Raw genomic sequence first — 20022 nt, forward strand, 5'->3', positions numbered from 1 at the left:
AAGAAGCTTAATATTTGTTTGTTTACTTTATTAAACATTTCTTTCAACGCGCGCATGCGTAAAGCATACATTACGCATAGTCGAAATTAGAAAATTGCAACAAGAAAACTATTTGATTTGTATTCGTGATATTTATAATGATGAGGAATTTGATTTAAATCACATCAAAGACGGAGTACATCCAGATGAAATACTACCTTTAGTAAGGAATTATAAGCCGAATAAAATAAAAACATCTGCCCTGAAGATAAGGATAGTGCTGACAGATCAACTTCCAGTTCATTGCGCGCCGCGACGTTACCCCCCCCGCGCAGAGCAGCGTGAAATTGATAAACAGATTTCGGAATGTTTAGAGAAACAAAGGAGCCTTTATCCATTTTTTGCCGCAATTCCACTTTTTGTTTGATGGACATCGAAACATGCTTTGCTTTGTAAATTCCTTTGGCAGCTCCAGCATCGGAAATTCTATTTGACATAATCGAAAGTTCCAACTTACTTTTATAAAATTGCTCTAACAGTCTGCAAAAAATAATAAGCCGGATCCAATTCGAAGATTAAGGAACAACGCAATCTGCAACATTAACTGAAATAGGTAATTAGATAATTTTAGCTTAGCTTATACCGTCTGTTATACATTAAACGCGCATGCGTAAACGTATTATGGGAAAGCACACAAGCATATGCGCATGCGTAAAGGTATTACGCGCATGCGTCAACGCATATGCGTTGATGCATGCGCAGAAAGTTTGTAGCTTTGAGGTCCGCATTATAGATCATTCCAGATTATGGGTGTCCGGATTAACGACTTTTGACTGTACCAGTTACTAAATACTAGCAAAATAACTTTATTTTTTTTTCTCGTGTATCACGTTTTTTAAACCTGTTTGTTTTGAGAAAAATATTCAAAACATTTTAGTAAACAAAATAGCATATTCAAAAAGTCCGGAAAATGAACTCACGTAAGTATTCGGACACTTTTGAACAAGCAGTTTATATTTAATAAAGATGTGAAGATAAAGGGACATTTAATATTTTGTTGGTTTTCCTTTAGATAAAAATACACTTTTTAGGCACTGGGACATGGATGGATATGGAATTCAACTACTTTTTTTTTTTTTTTTTTTTTTTTTTTGGTGTGTATGTGTGTGTGTACGATGCTCTATTTTGTACTATTTTTACGAAAAAATTGCTTTTGGTAAAGCTTTCGTAGAAATGTCATGTTTCGTTAGTATTTCTACAATTCACTCTGCAAATTTTAGACAGAATTTTGGTTTGAAAAATATGAAGAAGCTTTGACAACTTCTGGACAGTTGTATAGTAACTCTAAGCGAACATGTGGGGCTTATATTTAGGATCGTTATCCTGATAAAATCTGAATGCATTTCGCATTCCATATTTTTTTTTGCCCATGCTTTCAGGTTTCCATTAAAAATATTTATATTTTTATACTCATCAATACTATTTTTCTGTAAAAACAATATTTCCCATTCCAGAAACAGAGAAGCATTCCCAAACCATTATGCCTAACAACACACAAGTAAGTTTTTTGGATTAAATTTTTTACTCGGCTTTCGCCACGAAAAAATTCGTCAGTTGGTCTTAAATATATCAAATTACAACTCATTTGTAAATATAACATTGTTTTAATATGATAAATCTTTGCTTACCATGGATTGTTGCGAATGCCAGGCGTATTTTCCTTATTTTCTTATTGACGAAAAATTCATTTTTGCTGATCACCCACTGTATCCGTATGCTGTAACGATTCTTCTTAATAGTTCCAGAGTGAACTTTTATTGCAAACTGATTTTCTAAATCCCCTCCCCTCCCACGCTGTAAGTTTCACATTATTAATATCTATGTTTTGTTTGATCTTTCGTAGGATAAATCTCAAACTCCTTCTTATTAACGTGGAATGTTGGCCAGATTTCAGTGCAATTTCAACAGGTCGCCCAATTTCCATCGTTTTAAAACATCAAAGATAGTTGAACACTTTACAGCATGGATTTTTTTTTTTTTATTTCGAATACTTTTACCATCTTTAAAATGATGAATAGTTAAAATTCTAACAGAACTTGTCGTTAATCAGCAGCGTCTTGCCATGTTCACTTCAGATATGGAACTCTTAATGCATTTTTATAAGCAACTAATAATTTACAAATGCAGGCGATAAGTCTTGCAATATATTTTCATTTAAAAATAAAAATTATGGCAAGAAACATTGTCGGCTGATACATTTCAATAAAACATTCGAGTATCCGAATTATTATGTGAGTTACTGGTTAACATTTTTTGAATAAATTACTTTATTACAAGAAATATTTTAATGATATTTATTTCGTAATAACCAAAGCTTAAAATAGAAAAAAACTGGTAGACTGGGAAAAAATATAGAGAATATTTACTACAAGATTTATGGCAATACATTTAAAAAAACAAGTGTCAGAAAAGTGAGCCACTGTAAATGAAATTTTTAGCAAAATTAGCAGCCATGTTCAAAGACTTTCAAATGGCGTAATTTACGTAACCATGCAAGATTAGAAAAAAAAAATAAGTAAATGCAACACAAATCAAATAAGTGTTTTATTTAAAATGCATTTTATGAAAGAAATACGTTTTATGAAAGAAATACGTTTTTCAGTGAAAAATGTGTAGCTTAATTTTTTTTACTCGAAAATTCTTTCGGTGTTTGAATTGACTCTGTATATTTATTGTAGCACTTTGTAATCAGAATTTTTCATTATATGGTGCATTTAAATTTCAGAAGCTTTTAATTCTTATTACTAATTCGGAAGTGGCATCTTATTTCTTATAACCAAAGAAAAGAATCCAAACTTTCTCCCATCAACAAGACGGTGAAAAATTTCTCTCACTGTCCGAAATTCATCTTAGCGAATCTAAAATACACATTCATCTTGAGCAGCAAAGTGACTATATTACATACAAAATCTTTTTTTAACATAGTGAAACTTGTATAGGAGTAGATAACCGACATTTATAATTCGGACTATAATTCATGTTAATATATAAAATTAAACAACAAATGTAAACAAAATGCAAATTTGCCTCCCCACCGCCCGAAAAAAATTATGCAAGTTTTTTGGTCCTTTTTACTGTAATATTTGTTGTTGTTGTGACTTAACTCACTTGTTTGACGGTAATACCAAAATAAGTCCACGTCTTTTATTGTGACAAGGAATGCAAAATTGCGTCTATTGTTGTCATGGGCTTTGTGGTATGTTATATTACAAATACGACTTCGCGATTTTGAGGAAGAACCCTCGTGAATTGATTCAACGGTGGGGTTGACACCCTTGTTGCCCTACCAACAAGCCACTAAAGAAAGCTTTCAGTTTACCATATATTTCAAATTTCCCCATGCCGCAAAGACACTATAGAAATTTTCAAGTTTTATATAGAATTTAAACTTGGGTCAAACGATATGGCAGTCAGCAACCACTATACCGATCAGAAAGGCTATTTACTGCACAAATATTGCCGCTGTATCTGAAATTATAAACCTAAGATTCCTCGATATTTTGATAAGTTGTTATTATGCGAGTTTCAGCGCATAATTTTATGCGCTATTACTAGCACATTAACCAAGTTCCAGTAGGAAAACCATGCATATATATCCTAAACAAAGATCTACAAGTTGGAGAAATGCGGGAAAAAAATCAAATATAATGAGACTCAGGCATCGTGAATACAAAACGCGTCTTGCTAGTGAGGAGCAGAATTTTTCCTCATAGAAAACAAGGCTCCTTGTAGAAACTCTATCCTACACAGAAACCTTATAATCCCTCGAAGCACTATTGCAAAAATACTGAGACACACCAGTGTTTCCCAAATACTTCAGCATCGCAATTCACACGTATATAGCTGCTTTGAGAAAGAGAGAAGAAAAGAAGAAAAGGAAGAAGCCTGGGAAAAAATAAATGCATTACTATAAAGGTGTTACATATTAACATTTAATCAATAGTTTTTTAATTAATTCTTAATTATAATTATGTAAGAAAACAAAGGACTCGATTTTTAATGAAGATTAATGAACTGAATTTCAAAAATCACCGTTTTGATTATTCATCAAAAATTGTGTCTCAACACACGCTGCTGGCTAGGATAGAACAGGTTTAGGGTATTAATTTTGAAATAGTGTACTGCAAAATTTGCATCAAGTCGAAAACGAAAAGAAAAAATTCAGATATGAGCAAAATTATCGAACACAATTTCTCGGTTAGAGTATACTTTTGCCGGTCTTTTTCAGAATCATTAATCTGTACACTCGAAAAATGTTCAGATATCAAGGAATACAACATTTTGTGAAAGAAGAGAAAGAATACGACAGATAGTGATATCTCATGCATTATTATTATTTTTGTACTGATATAGAAAGACATCATGATTTTGCAAAGCGCTGCATTGAAAATAAGTGTTGAAACTCGCAAAGTACAGTTCACGTTTTTTATAACGACATCTCGCTTTCAAAAGAAAATAAATGCTATAACGAGTAATGTTATAACTAAATATAGTATATTCTCATTAGCTGGGGATAATTTTTTACAGGTTGTTGTAATGATGTGGTCGTTATAATGAGCGTTCATTGTAACGAGTGTCGACTGTATAGAAAAAAGCAATATATAAAAGTGTCTTCTCTTTTCATTGTCAACATTACAAAAAATAACTTGGCTCCGTTCTGAAATGAGGAGGAAAGTGAGAAATATCCACATGAAAATAAAGATAAGTTCGCCAGCTAATATAAAGCAATTACTAAGCAGAACAGCCACTTTTATGACTTAACACTTTTAATATTAAAATTAATACTTTCATAGCTTTATATATGAATCAAGAAGTTCTTGCCACCTACAATAAATTGGTATGTTTTTAATCCTGATATTATTTAACAGCAACTTAATGGCATTTTCAAAGACCTTTTGATACTATCGCATTTCTAAGGGTAGTTCATCGTTAAAAAAGGGGTTAATGTTTGAAATGGACTTAATATTAATTATGTTAACCAAATAAATACTAGGACCAATACAAGTTTTATATAGGGTCAATAACGTTATCTGGTGAGTTAATTAAATTGACCAGCTTTAATGTAAATTTTATAATATATAATTCGCCTTCGAAAAGGACTTTAAAATGACTATGATTTATAATCAAAAGTTTAACGGTTTATGATTTAAAAATTTGAGACAACATAATCTCACCCTTTGAACACTTTGTCAAAATAGGTTGTATAATGGTCAATATACACTTCCTCGATATGTAGCAAGAGAAATTAATTAAACGTAGATAAGGATGCTTCTGTACAGTTCTGGTAGATGTTTCCGCTAACATCTAAAAAAGGCACCAAACAAAAAATTTTTGTCATTTTAAAATCTGTTACAAAGAGCGAAATAAACAGAAATTAGGGAACGCTCATAATATGCATGAGGAGTTGGAACTATTCAATTTTGGTAGTTTTTCTAACTGAAAAATGTGGCCTAGAATTGTAATTATAAGCGCACTGAAATTTTCCGTTGTCAAGAACTAACTGTTTAGCTCTTAACCTCTAAGGACAAGTCATTCGTGTACTTCGCTGCACTGGGTTTTAGAAAATTGTACTTAAACTGTCGCAAATCACCGAATCAAAACCTTTACAAAAAAAGGTAGGGTGCCTGAGGTTTGGCTTTTCATAATAATAATCTTTTCCTATTCACGTTTACGAGATCAATTTACCTTAGCACACCACTATTTCTTTCAAAACTGTTACTTTTTTCTGCAGGAATAGCAGTGTAAACAATTGCAAATGCCTGAGCATTTCTGAGGTTGTACGAATTCGTTAGAATGTTCTTTTCCCAGGCATATGACACTCGTGTGCAAAATTAAGAGAATTTACAAATTACATCTATTTTTACTAAAAGTATTGAAGCAAAGGTACTAATTGTGCCGCCCACGAATTATGCAAATATTCAGAGCCGAATACATAAGTGTGTGTCTACGAAGCTGTGATTGTGGGGAGACGTAGAACCCGAGGGGTTTTCGGCGATTTGTGTGCTCCTACTCTTTCACGACATTCACCATGTTTCTCGCAAGAGCTGGGTGAAATATTTAAGGTATAAGGTAAAATGGTTGGCCACGAACGTATGGGTGACAGAATGAGATGGAGAATTTCGGGACTGGAGACAGGATAGTCACAAGCGCAGGTGGCCACCGAGCTCAATGTAACGCCCAGCGTCGTTCGGAATTTGTGGAAGCAGTTTCAGGACACTGGATCCGTGTCGAGAAAAACCTGGACAGGGTCGATCAAGATCCATAACGACGAATGAGGATCGTTATTTGGCACTTGCAGCACGGCGACACCTAAGTACTACAACTTCATAAGCTCTCACGTAAGCTGCATGCACTGGAACTCGAGTTTCGCGGTGTATAATTGCCCGAAAGCTTCATAAGTTAGGTTTGTATGCGGAAAACCTGCCTTTTTACTGTTGAAGGTATTCGTGGTTCATTTTTGCTTACTGTTACAACTTGTTGTTACGTCTCGACTTGTTGTAACAACTGTTACAACAAGTCGAGGTTGTTACAACAAGTCGAGACGAGCAGATGAATGAAACAGAATTAAAGTTCTTACCTTAATAAAGTGTAATCCAAGCTGCCGATGTAAGGAACACGATCATTATATTAGCGAACATAAAATAACAAATTTATTAGGTATTAAGAAGAATAAAAATATTTAGAGATGATTACAAGCGTTGTTTACTGTCCATTGCATAACGCGAGAAGGGAGTCATACAAGGAGAGAATGTTTCTCCTTCTTTTTGGATCAAGTCCAATCACAGTTAGCGGGGGTGAGGGGGAAATTAACGTCGGAGTGTACAGCTTCATCGCTGTCATTATGAATTGCTCCACAATCTCCCACTCGATGAGCTGTTCTGTCCGAAGTAAGCCCGATTCCTTTTAATAAAAACTCCAGCTGTTGTCTAGGCAAAGGTTTCGTGAACATGTCTGCATACATCATTTTACTGTTGCAGTGTATTAATTTAACAATCCCTTGATTTTGTAGATCACATACGTAGTGATATTTCACATCGATGTGTTTGGTGTAACTGCTTCCTTTTTCTTTTCTGGAAAGATTTATGCATGATATATTGTCCTCGAATACGATGTTAGCTTCCTCTTGAGCGAAACCTAAATCTCCCATCAGTTGTCTAATCCATTGTAGCTCCTGCAATGTTAAGGCTAGAGCGATGTATTCGGCTTCTGTCGAAGATAGGGCGACACAATTTTGTTTCTTGCTTCCCCATGATACCGTACTGTTTCCTATTTGAAATATATATCCGGATGTGGATTTTCTGTCAGAGGTATCTCCTGCCCAATCAGCGTCACTGTAAGCTTTGATGACTGGTGCACCATTGGATTTTAGATCTAATTTGTAATTAATTGTAGCTCTCAGATATCGTATGATTTTAATGATACCGTTCCAATCCGATGTTGATGGATTTTCTACTTTTCTACTAAGTATTTTAACAGAATTTGCTATGTCAGGTCTTGAAACTGTTGCTAAATATAAAAGTGCTCCCACTGCTTCCCTATACTTCCGATTATCGGGAAAAACGTAATCCTGGTTGTTTTGGTTCTTCGTAAAATTCGTAGTCATGGGTGTATAGCTTAGTTTCTTTGATGACTCTCCGTCGAATTTTTCGATCATACTCTTAATCTTGTTAGCTTCATGAAGTTTAAAGCTTCCGTCTTTTTCTCTTTCGATTTCAATTCCTAGATATGTAGACACTTTTTCAAGATTTCGAATGTCGAAATATTCTTTGAGAATTCGTTCAACTTCTTCAATTGATTCACACTTGTCGCTCGCGACTAATGTCATCAATGTAAACGATTATGTAAGTTCTTGCGTTTTTCTCGATTAGTGTGAAGGAACATGGATCAGCCCTTCCTTGAACGTATCCTTGTTTGCGCAGGATTTCAGCTATCTTGTGATTTTAGTTTCTGGCTGCCTGTTTTAGTCCGTAGATACTTTTATTCAGTTTACAGACTTTATTTGCTTCTGAAGCAGAGATGTAGCCTTCTGGTTGCTTCATATATATATCTTCTTTCAGATCTCCATACAGAAAAGCTGTTTTTACATCGAAGTGATTTACGTGCATTTTCTTTTGAGCTGCCCTATTGCCAAAATAGTCCTTATTGTGGTATACTTTACGACTGGCGCGAATGTTTCGTCGTAGTCGTGCCCAAATTTTTGGCAATATCCTTTTGCTACTAAACGAGCTTTATATCTGATAACATTTTCTGAAGCGTCGGATTTTGTTTTAAATGTCCATTTGTTTCCAATTGCTTTCTTTCCTTTTGGAATTTCGACTAGTTCCCATGTTTTGTTCCTCTTCAGTGCTTCCATTTCTTCTTTCGTAGATTTTAACCACAGTTTCTTTTCTTTGGTAGGAAAAGTTTGCAGTTCTTCCCAGTCTTTAGGAACTTTGATTTCTTCATTCTTAGCCATGTATGAGAATCTGTTTGGTGGGATTCCTTTAGTCGTTCTGTGGGATCTTCTCGGTAATAGGGGAATTTCCTCTGTTTCAATTACTTCTTCTGTAATAGCATTTGGACGTGCTTCTGTCAATTTATTTCCTTTAAAAGGCCATTCTATTTCCTCATGCTGATCATTTAATTGACGAGGCATTTCCTCTTTTTTGTTTTCATCGAATATTACGCTTCTTCTGATCACGACGTTGTTTGCATGTGGCATGTAAATTCTATATCCTTTAGTACAGTCACTATATCCAACAAGGATTCCTTTTTCTGCTCTTTCGTCTAGTTTGCTTCTTTTCTGCTTTGGAATTCGACAATAAGCTGTGCTGCCGAAAACTCTGATATGGCTTAGATTCGGCTTCTTATTATTCCATAGTTCATACGGTGTTTTTTCAACTGATCTTGATGGTAGCCTGTTTTATAGATAGGTGGCTGTCATTACGGCTTCACCCCAAAATTCTTTTTTGAGTCCTGAATCGAGTAGCAGGCATCTTGTCATTTCCATTAAGTATCGATTTTTTCTTTCTGCTCTACCGTTCTGTTGCGGTGAATACGGAGGTTTGATGTTCGATTCCCTCTTCCTTTAGATAGTCTTCAATCTCTTTGCTTGTATATTCTTCTCCATTGTCTGTTCTTAAGACTTTTGGCTTCTTTCCAAATTTGTTCTTCGTCATGGTTACAAATTGTTTTAATTTGGAGATAGCTTCATCTTTTGTAGCTAGCAGATAGATCGTTGTGTATCTCGAATGATCGTCGATGAATGTTATGAAGTATTTCTTTCCTCCTAGTGATGTTGTACCGATTGGTCCACAAATATCTGAATGCATCAAGTCTAGAACTGATTTTGCTCTATAGTTGTTTAGCTTGGGATACGGTAATTCAATCATTTTGCTTCTGATACAGCATTCGCATTCTTTTTCCTTTTTGGCTTCTCCGTCAATCCTTATTCCGGTTGCCAGGTCATCATTCTTTAGCCTCTTGATTACTTCATAATTTCTGTGTCCTAGCCTTCTATGCCAAAGATCTATACTATTTTTTCTTCTTTCTGCAGCTGCAATTTTGGCTTTTCTTCTTTGCGATTCAACTACGGTATATAAATTTCCTTCTGCTTTAGCAATTCCTATGGTTTTATTTTTCTTCTTTATTCTGCAAATATCTTCTTCAAATTCAACTGTAAATCCTTTCTTTGTAATTTTTCTTACGGATATCAATCCTCCTTCTAAGTCAGGAACGTACAGAACATCTACGAGTCTCACTTCTATTTCGTTATGTTAGTCGTCTGTACAGTATAAGTATCCTTCTCCTATACCTTCGGACTTCATCTGCGTGTCGTTAGCAATCGTTAGCTGCTCAGTTTTGCTTCTATCCAATTTGGTGAAAAAGTTTATGTTATCGGTCATATGACAAGTAGCACCTGAGTCAACCGACCAGTTTGAGTTTTGAAATTTTCTTTCTCTGGTGACTTCGAACGTGTAATTCTCAGTCTTCTCATGATTCTTATCTTCGTTTTCACCTTCATGTGTATCCTCGTTTACAGCAACTTTCGTTTTCTCTTTATTTCCATAATTTCCTTTATTCGTTTGCTTTTCGTTCTTGAAAAATGAGTTACTTTCGTTTTTATCTTTTTCTTTGTGGTTATTTAAGAATCTGCACTCTTTTTCTAAGTGTCCTATTTTTTTTTTTTTTTTTTTTTTTTTTGCAATAATTGCATCTTCGTTGATTGAAATGCTTGAATTTTGTGTTAAAATTCGTTTTGAAGACGGTTGTTTCTTCTGCTCGCGTGCCTTCTTTTCTTCTCAGGCATTCGTTGATGAGTTTCGTTTTTACGTATTCCAGCGTTAGTTCTTCTGGGCGTGCTTCTAAAGCTGTAATAAGATTTTCGTAGCTTTTTGGTAAGCCGCTTAGTAAGAGCGCTACAATGTGACTGTCCTTTATTTCTTCACCGATTCCTCGCAGTTCGTCTACGATTTCGAGCATCTTGTTGACATGTTCTTCGAATTTGTATTCGTTTTCTGCTTTTAACGCATACAGCTTTCTCAGAAGGTAAAGTTTACTGGAAAGATTCTTTCTTTCATGTATTTTCTTTAATTCATTCCATATTTCTTTGGCTGTCGTTTTATTTCTTATGTGTACGATTTGGTTGTCTTCTACGAGTAAACTAAGGGTAGCTTGTGCTTGTTCATCTCGTTTTCTCCATTCGACGTTTATTTCTTTTGGTGTATCATCTGCTATTAAATCCCATAAATTTTCCTTTTTCAGGATCATTTCAAGTTTGTATTTCCATATTTGATAGTTGTTATTGTTTAGTTTCATGATCGAATATTTATTTTCGCAGCTAGTAGCCATTTCTGTTTCTGTATTTCGAATGCGCAGTACACAACTATTCAGTTTTCTTTCGCTTTTGAAGGCAGGCTTGGCTATTTCCTTTTTCGGATTATCCAGCGGTAATTTATGGTAAAGTATCTTTTCTGTTCTTTTATATATATATATATATATATATATATATATACATATATTCTTGATAGCTTATCTCGATATATTTTATGCGTTTAGTTGAAGTAAACATATTCTCGATCTCATAATCTATTGTTGAAGGTATTCGTGGTTCATTTTTGTTTACTGTTACAACTTCGCTAAGTCGAGACGAACAGATGAATGAAACAGAATTAAAGTTCTTACCTTAATAAAGTGTAATCCAAGCTGCCGATGTAAGGAACACGATCATTATATTAGCGAACATAAAATAACAAATTTATTAGGTATTAGAAGAATAAAAATATCTAGAGATGATTACAAGCGTTGTTTACTGTCCATTGCATAACGCGAGAAGGGAGTCATACAAGGAGAGAATGTTTTCCCTTCTTTTTGGATCAAGTCCAATCACAGTTAGCGGGGGTGAGGGGGAAATTAACGTCGGAGTGTACAGCTTCATCGCTGTCATGAATTGCTCCATATTTACGTCCTGCTCATTGCAGCACAAAAGGGAACGCATACAACATGCGCCTTGGACCAGACTTTGGTGGAACACCGTGATTTTCACAGATGAGTCCGGATTCAGCATGGGCACTGATTCTTGATATACCTGTATTTGGAAAGAGACTTGAACACGATACCATCCATTCCTCATTATTGAAAAGGATCATTACGGTGGTGGAGATGTAATGGTTTGGTAGGCATTATGCTGGACAGCATAATGCACCCCTGCATGTGTTTTACAAAGGCTTCCTGACTGCTATGAAGTATAGAGAGGAGATCTTAGAGCCCTATGCTCGAATTTTCAGGGACACAGTTAATCCTGGGTTCCAGTTAATAGACAACAACGCTTGCCAATGTAGGGCTCAGCAGGTCGATGATTTTCTGGAAAATGAGAATATACACCACATGGGCTGGTAGCCAGATCTCTTCATCTTAACCTTATAAAAGCATACTTGGGACGCCCTTGGGATCGCAATTTCATATGGTCATTCCCATCCGAGAATCATCCTGTAACTGAAAACTGCCTTGCTGTAGAAGTGCGATCGACTGCCACAGTGACTCCTCAACTGCCTCTTGCCGTCATGCTGCGTGATCTGTCTGGCTGTGAGAGGGAACCATACCCCATATTAGATTCATTTTCAGGTTGATATTACAACAGGGATTTTGGACATCCCAGCACTATGTGCTCTTCTGATAACATTGTGCACATAAAATAAATGGCTTTCGAATGGTATGTTTTTTTCTCTGTTATAAATGCATATTCATACCAAATTTGATTAAAATTTGTTCATTAGTTTTTCAGAAATTTGACATAATGGGCAAATTTTCTTAATTTTGCACACGAGTTTACTTTCCCTGCAGCACAATATCATTCATCAAAGTACACGGGGAAATTTCCAAATTCGTTCTCAACACTTATACAAATACTTCCTTTCGCAACACTTAGTATAAGTATTGCGACATTTCTCAAATCAACTTCCATCGCCTGTTTCAAAGGATCGTTATTGATACACAATGATTTTCCTGCTCTTCGCAACTGAGGCACCCTCAACATTTTCAGGCTCGAACTCATCTTTCTTTTCTTGAGCATTTTCCCCAAAAATCATACACATATACTTTGAAATGCTTCTGTAGATCAATACTAAGTTTTAAATTCATTAAGCGCAGAAAGTCAAGAATCTTATTTTTCTATTTTAAATAATTTTAATTAAAGGCTAGCTAAATAAAATCGTCGTCTCAAAAGGATTTTTATGTCATGGAGAATAATGCAATGAAATTTGTCGAAGATAATTTGAATAAGGATAGGAGGCTAAATGAATCAAAAACCGCAGAAGAGCAGGCTTTCTATTGAACACCAAATAATTTTGAGGCTTTAAAGTCTCCTGTATGTAAATATACTAGAGAAAAAAAAAAAAAAAAAAAAAAGAAAAAAAAAAGAAATAGCTCTAATTTTAAAGATTTTACCTTAAGGTTCAACGGAAAAGCATGTGACTTTACATTTGTTCTGCATTTCAGACAACCAAATAGAAAACTTTGTACAACTTTTTATGAAGCAGAATATTTCATATAAGATAATTGTGCATCGGTGGTTTTTAGATTCAGTGGTAATCCAAGTTTGTCGAAAGTGTGGTGGTTCAGCAAAACATATCACTCATATCAATAAATCAAATTCAATAATCACCAATGAATAAAATACAGATTGATTTAATTAAATATAATCATATCTCAAAATTTTACAACTGCGTCACACATTCTATTGAGCAACTGCATCGAATCTCAGCACACTCTCAATGGCGCTCGGAGCGCCCTCTAGCGTTAGGCGGGTCTTACCATTCTCCCCGCTTAAACTCCGATGGAAATTACATTTTAATTTCCAGATATTCAAATAAATTTAAAGTAACTAAAATTACACTAAACTAAATATTAAATTGGTAAACTATTAAATATAAAATAAAAGTTTTTCAAGTTCAGTCTTTAAATGGTAGAGGAATAATTTTGTTGATGGCTCGCCGAAGAACACCTGTAGAGGTTTTAACTTCAACTACTCTGACCAGATTATCAGCTCCAGGATACACTTGTTGGATCCTACCTAGAGGCCAATGCATAGGATTGGGGTTGGAGTCCTTCAGCAGTACTAGTTGACCAATCTGCATGTTTGGCTGTGAACTGCTCCATTTGGCACGATTCTGTAGTTGATTTAGATACTCGGAATGCAACCTTTTCCAGAAATTGGCTTGGAGTCTCTGAAGTAGTTCCCACCTGGAATGAAAAGAAAGAGAATCCGAAGCAGTATGTGGTTCAGGAAAGGATAACATAGCACTTCCTGTTAAAAATGTCCCGGAGTTTAAAGGCTGTAAGTCATTCGGATCGGAAGAAAGTGGTGATAATGGACGGGAATTCAGAACAGCTTCTATCTGAGTAACTAAAGTAGTTAACTCTTCAAAATTCATGATAGCTGATTTTGCTACCCTTAACAAAATCCGTTTCATTGATTTTATGTTTGTTTCCCACAGTCCGCCAAAGTGAGGAGAAGCTGGGGGGATAAATTTCCATTGGATGCCTTCTTCTGCACTAAATCCTTGAATTGGGTTAGATTTGCAAATATCATTATATGCGTTAAGAATATTTCTTGCACCTTTGAAATTCGTGGCGTTATCGCTCCAGATAACGGCTGGTTTGGATCTTCTGGCAATCAATCGTCGTAAACAGGCTAGAAAAGCTTCTGTTGTTAACTCAGAAACGACTTTTAAATGCACTGCTTTAGTGCAAAAACAGATAAATGATGCAATATAAGACTTTAAAGTCACCTTTGACCTTTTCAAATTAGGTTTTGTGATTATAGGTCCTGCGAAATCTAATCCGACCTTCTCGAAAGGTCTAGAACCTACTCTCAGTACCTCATTTTTGTCAAGAAATACGTTCAGAGATAATATTTTACTATTCTTTGGAATAGATTGTCCGTTTTTCAAGCACTTTATTTCCTTTTGAAATTCAGTTGACTGTACAAGTTTTACTAAAACTTCAGTAGCATGTCTTAACTCAGAAGCACAAGTCTGTTCTCAACTCTGGGTTTGCTTTACAGTTATTTATAAATCTCAAACATAAAGCAGTTATCCTAATTAATTTACTGAATGAGGAATATCTTGTGATCAAATCGTTTTCATTTTGGCTATTTTCAACAGTTGCATTTACAACAATTGACTTCTTAAACTCTAACTTATCGACATCTACTTCGGTTTCTTCCATTGATTCTAAGGAGGATGGCCATGCTGTATTATTCATTGTTAACCAACAGGGTCCATGCCACCAGAGCTGATTATTCTTGAGCTCGCTTAAGGATAAACCCCTAGAAATCAAATCGGCGGGATTATTCTTTCCTATACAATGATGCCATTCTTCTGGATTGCTGTATTTTTGCATTTCCTTTATTCTATTCTTCACGAACACCTTATGTCTATTTGGATCACCTTTGATCCAGTAATAAGCTATTGAGGAATCCGTCCAAAAATATCGAGTAACTGAAAAACTTAGTGCAGTTACAATTTTATTGCTCAATCTTGAAGACAAAAGTGCACCCATGAGTTCCAATCTAGGAATCGAAAGGGTTTTTAACAGAGCTACCCTGCTCTTTGATGCTACAAACCTAGAAATGATATTTCCACTCTTTAATTGCGTAAGTACGCAACAGTACCATAAGCCTTCTTAAGGCCCATTTACACTAGCGGAACTTTGAGCCTAAGAAACGCAGGCGAATTTGAAGACTCGTTTGAGAACTTTTTAACAGCAAGTTTTTCGTATTATGAGGGAATATTTAACTCTTAAACTCTTGAATAATGTTATAAGTTAGGCTGTTTATTTAAATGTGTACATATTCAGTTTCAGTTTTTAAAAAAAAAGAGTAACATTTTCGCCATTTAGTGAAGCTAGCAACTTCCGCGTGCATTTCTTAGGCTCAAAGTTCCGCTAGTGTAAATGGGCCTTTAGATGCATCTGAAAAACAGTGTAATTGAATAGTGATTGCATGACTGGGCAAAGAATTTTGAAAATAATATCGGGGAATAATTATTTCCTTTACATCTTGGATCTCATCGCACCATTTATTCCAAGCAATTTCTAACTGTTTGGGCAATTTTTCATCCCAGTCTAATCCTAAACACCAAATTTCTTGTATCAAGTACTTAACTCTAACAGTATACGGTCCTATAAAACCTACTGGATCGAAAAGTCAACCTACTGCTTGTAGTAAGTGTCTTTTTGTGTTAGTTCGTTTTAAAAGAAATGTTTCCAGATTTCTGGTATCGAAATAAAACGTGTCAGTTTGTTCACCCCAACCAATTTCCAATACTTCTGAAGCTATCAATTTTTTATCTAAAGACTCTTCACCCTGATCTACATTGAAGTTTAAATTCTTTAATTCTTTACATAGCTCAGGAGAATTGGTTCTGCCCTTTTGAAGGTCCATGCTTGCCTCTTTTAGAATGTCTACACTCTCTTTACAAGTCTTTAGAGCCTGTTGAACAGTGATTTGCCCACAAATAAAATCGTCGACATACAATGATTGATTAAGATGCTTAGAAGTCAGAGGAAATATATCTACGTACCTTTTCAAGTGATGTTTGATTGTGGCTGCAAGGAGGAATGGGCTAGATCTCACTCCAAATAACACCCTTGTCATCCGAAAAATTTCCAATTTCTTGTTTTCATCATCAGTTCCTGGATCTTCTTCCCAGAAGAATCTAGTGTAGTTTCGTTCACTTTCATCTATTTCAATCTGGAGAAAAGCCATCTTAATATCTGCAACAAATGCTATCGGATTCGTTCTAAATCTGATCAAAAGAAGAAATAGGTTAGGCATAAAATTAAGTCCTGTGTATAAGCAATCGTTCAAAGATAATTGAGCTTTTGCATGCGCCGAAGCATCAAACACTAAGCGTAATTTGCTTGTAGTCTTATCCGTACGCATTACAGCTCGATGAGGTAGATAAAATGTATTTTGGCGTAAATTTACTTCATCAACTGGGACAGGTTCAATAATATTCTCCGAAAGATAATTCTTTAGTACAGTGTTATATTCGCGAAATAAGGACGGGTCATTTTTAAAAGATGATTTCAATTTCAAAAGTCTTTTCATTGCTATCTGCTCGTTATTTTCTAATAATGTCTTCATATTTGGTTTCCAAGGCAATTTCACTTTGTATCGCTTATTTTGATATGTAATTCCGGATTCAAATTCACTCATTATTTCTTTCTCAGTGGGTTCTATTTCAGCTACTTCTGCCTCGATACATAAATTCTCTAAATCCCAAAATTCCTTGAGTTGATCGGAAATATTGGATTCGTTTACCATAACACTCATTGCAAACGTTTCATTTAAGTTCGTATTTCGGCCTTGCAAACACCACCCAAATATTGTTTCAACTGCAACGAGGGTTTTGCTTAGGCGTGTAATTCGACCAGTGACAATATCATAATAGTAATCTGCACCTATTAGTATTGATATTTCTTTATTGTTAAATTCATAACAGTCCGCTAGTTGTACATTTTTTAAACGTCTAAATTGTTTCTCAATATTTTTATCCGGAGTCGGTAAATGTGTGCCCGAAATATGGTCTGTCTCCAGTGCTTCAATTTCTATGCATAAATTTGGATCATCTCTATTCTTTAAATTTAAGTTTAACTACATTAAATGATTTTGTTTCCGTTTCCTTAGCAGCAAATGTGTAAATGGAAAGGCTTTCCTTTCTAACAACTGGAAAGTTAAATCCTTTGGAAATAGCTGATAAAATAAAGGAGCGGTGTGAACCATTGTCCAGGAAAATTCTAATAATTTCCTGCTGTTTTCCATTATCAATTAAGGTTGAACATGTTTGTAGCATAGTATTATTCTTTTTTGCCGATGCGATATTCGCTGATACGACATTGTTGGTTTCTCCCTTTGGAGAAATAATGTGTGGATTATTTTGATTTCGAAAACAGATTGAAACATGGTGAGGTTTGCTGCAGATGGAACACAAATCCTTTTTCAAACATTCTTTTACTCGATGGTTAGGGGTCAAACAACAAAAACATTGACCTCGCTGCTTCAATATATCTCTCCGTTCATTTGCATTAAATGTAGAGCATGATTCTGATTTATGACCTTTGCTGCAAAATAAACAGATTACATCTTCAACTGACGCCAGGAATTCCTGCGTGTGTGGGGAGGGGAAAGAATTCTCCCTCTTATGCGAAGGTCTGGAAGAGTTATGTCTAACAGAAGTAAATTTTTATTTTTTATTTTCTTTTGCGAGGAACATAAGTGTACTTGTTGGTTCGATGATTTATAATTATTTATTGGAAATCATCTCTCGTGGCTTCGAATTTCTTTATTAATGAATTGCAAAAGAGTTTTTAAGTCAAATTCTTTGCCGCCTTGAATGCGATTAAATTCTAAAACGAATTCTGAAGGAATTAATTTCATTAAAATTGGTCTCAATAGATTTGCATATGATTCACCTGTAATTCCTAAAGAAGCTAAGCTTCTGATCTGTGTTTCTACGTTATCATATAAATTTCTTAAACTTATAACATCGTTAGGATTTTTAACCGGAGTTAAATTCAGCAAAACACTCAAATGAGTGTTAATCAAAATGTTTTTATTTCCGAACCTTTCTTTCAATAAATCAAGTGCTTTATCATAATTTTCATCACTTAAAGCAAATCCACTAATACATGCTGTTGCGGTACCACCGAGATAGGATTTCAAATAATTAAATTTATCAACTTTGCTTAATTTAGGATTATTATGAACAGAGCTTTCAAATAAATTGTAAAAATTTAACAAACCAGAATAATTACCATAATATTTACTAATATGTAATTTAGGTAATTTTATATTTATATTTTCATTTTCATTATTAATCAACTGAATGTTTTGTGAAACTGTATCAACTTGGATAGAAACAGAATTCGATTTCGAAAAAATTATTTTTTCTTTTATTTTTTCTGAAGCTTCTATATCTTCAGATAGTGTTTCGACGCTCAAAAGATTTTCAATTTCATCATTTAAAGAATTTAAATCAGTTTCTTTTCCAATTAATTGTTCCAAAAATGCTTCCAACTGATCAACTGTTTCATTTTCGTTGTTCATAGCAACTTCTATTTTGTTAATTTGTTTCGTCAACATCGAAAGCATGGAACTGCGTTTCTTCTTCAACTTTGGCAGATTTTCAGCAATATTTAATTTCTATCCAGGTATAATTCAGTTTCAATAATTCAATAAAAATTCTCTTACCTGGTTCCTTCTTGGCGTAGATGCAATGCGCATCGGTGGTTTTTTAGATTCAGTGGTAATCCAAGTTTGTCGAAAGTGTGGTGGTTCAGCAAAACATATCACTCATATCAATAAATCATATTCAATAATCACCAATGAATAAAATATAGATTGATTTAATTAAATATAATCATATCTCAAAATTTTACAACTGCGTCACACATTCCATCGAGCAACTGCATCGAATCTCAGCACACTCTCAATGGCGCTCTCAGCGCCCTCTAGCGTTAGGCGGGTCTTACCAATAATAATATAAGAGAATAAGTTGGCAAAAGTGTATATCCTGAGAAACTGCCCCTAGCTGGTATCACATATATGTACAGCTTTCAGAATCATAGGCACAGTTGTTTAAATGGTTGTTATTGGACGCCAATCATTAGGGCAGCTTTCTTGTCTTATTGGCAAACAGATGCCAAGAGCAGGTAGCAGAAGGTCCCCTAATCCCCAGTCACTCTTTAAAAGGGGAATATATAAGGTATTTTCTCACTCCTTTCCGCATGCCTTCGTGGTGCAACCTATAGCACACTCGCCGCGTATTCGAGAGTTCCAGGTTCGAGTCCTGGTGAAAGCATTATTCATTTTTCAAGTCTCCTGCTATAAAATAACCTAACATCTCTACAGCACAACAGGTTCCTATATTTCTGGTTCTAAATTTAGAACTAAAATTAAATTCTGCGCATATAACTGCATTTAAAATTAGATCAATAAAATCTATGATCATTAAAACACTTCTTAGTGTTAAGCATACGAGTTACATCTTAAATGCATACTTTTCAACAAAAGTATCTTTTAAAACAAGTTTTTCAATAATTTATTAAGCCGAAATAAAATTAAAAACTCTATATAATTTAACATATTGTTCAATATGCAAATTGCATATTACATTATCCAATGTTGTGTATCATTATGAAATTATACTTCGAAAAGATTTTTCTTCTTCCATTCATTTGATGGACAAGAACAACTGCAGTAATGCAGTGACAATTGTCCAAGACCAATTTAATTATATGCCAATTTCAAATTGGCATATAATTAAATTACGAAACAAAAGGCAAAGTATTGCAGAAACGCGGAATATTTATTGAACACCCAGTAAGTTTTAGTCTCTAAGCTAAACTCGCCCATATGTAATAATATTAGCAAAGAAAGAAGAAGAAACAGGAAACAAAATGCATCCCACTTATTCAAATACGTCTAAAATCATGTGATGC

The 20022-nt window shown here is 34.7% G+C and overlaps 2 protein-coding genes and 1 long non-coding RNA gene across 4 annotated transcripts in view; 1 reads left to right on the forward strand and 2 right to left on the reverse strand.

The window, feature by feature from the left end:
* Positions 1-20022, forward strand: part of LOC146999474 (uncharacterized) — a 28419-nt gene that overhangs the window by 6885 nt on the left and 1512 nt on the right. Inside the window, exon 2 of one of the 2 annotated variants that reach the window (XR_015043652.1) lies at positions 1494-1537. The exons of the other annotated variant lie outside the window; for it this stretch is intronic. This is a non-coding gene — a long non-coding RNA (uncharacterized LOC146999474). The remainder of the gene's footprint in view (positions 1-1493; positions 1538-20022) is intronic. 2 annotated transcript variants of the gene reach the window in all.
* LOC146999476 (uncharacterized) lies at positions 13184-15657 on the reverse strand. Its single transcript, XM_085825930.1, has one exon. The coding sequence runs from the start codon at positions 13986-13988 to the stop codon at positions 13467-13469; it is 522 nt and encodes a 173-aa protein (XP_085682056.1). The 5' UTR covers positions 13989-15657; the 3' UTR covers positions 13184-13466.
* On the reverse strand, positions 13184-18964 carry LOC146999475 (uncharacterized). Its single transcript, XM_085825924.1, has one exon. It carries the CDS (start codon positions 16853-16855, stop codon positions 15725-15727), a length of 1131 nt encoding a protein of 376 aa, XP_085682050.1. The 5' UTR covers positions 16856-18964; the 3' UTR covers positions 13184-15724.

Source organism: Stegodyphus dumicola, chromosome 1 (genome assembly GCF_044657685.1).
Source record: "Stegodyphus dumicola isolate Sdum_Otavi_A_Nest chromosome 1, ASM4465768v1".
Classification (NCBI taxonomy): Eukaryota; Metazoa; Arthropoda; class Arachnida; order Araneae; family Eresidae; genus Stegodyphus; species Stegodyphus dumicola.

What these genes read in the sequence shown, in the direction of transcription:
- LOC146999476 (XM_085825930.1), bottom strand. Translation starts at nt 13,988, where the DNA reads ATGAAACGGATTTTGTTAAGGGTAGCAAAATCAGCTATCATGAATTTT.
- LOC146999475 (XM_085825924.1), bottom strand. Translation starts at nt 16,855, where the DNA reads ATGAGTGTTATGGTAAACGAATCCAATATTTCCGATCAACTCAAGGAA.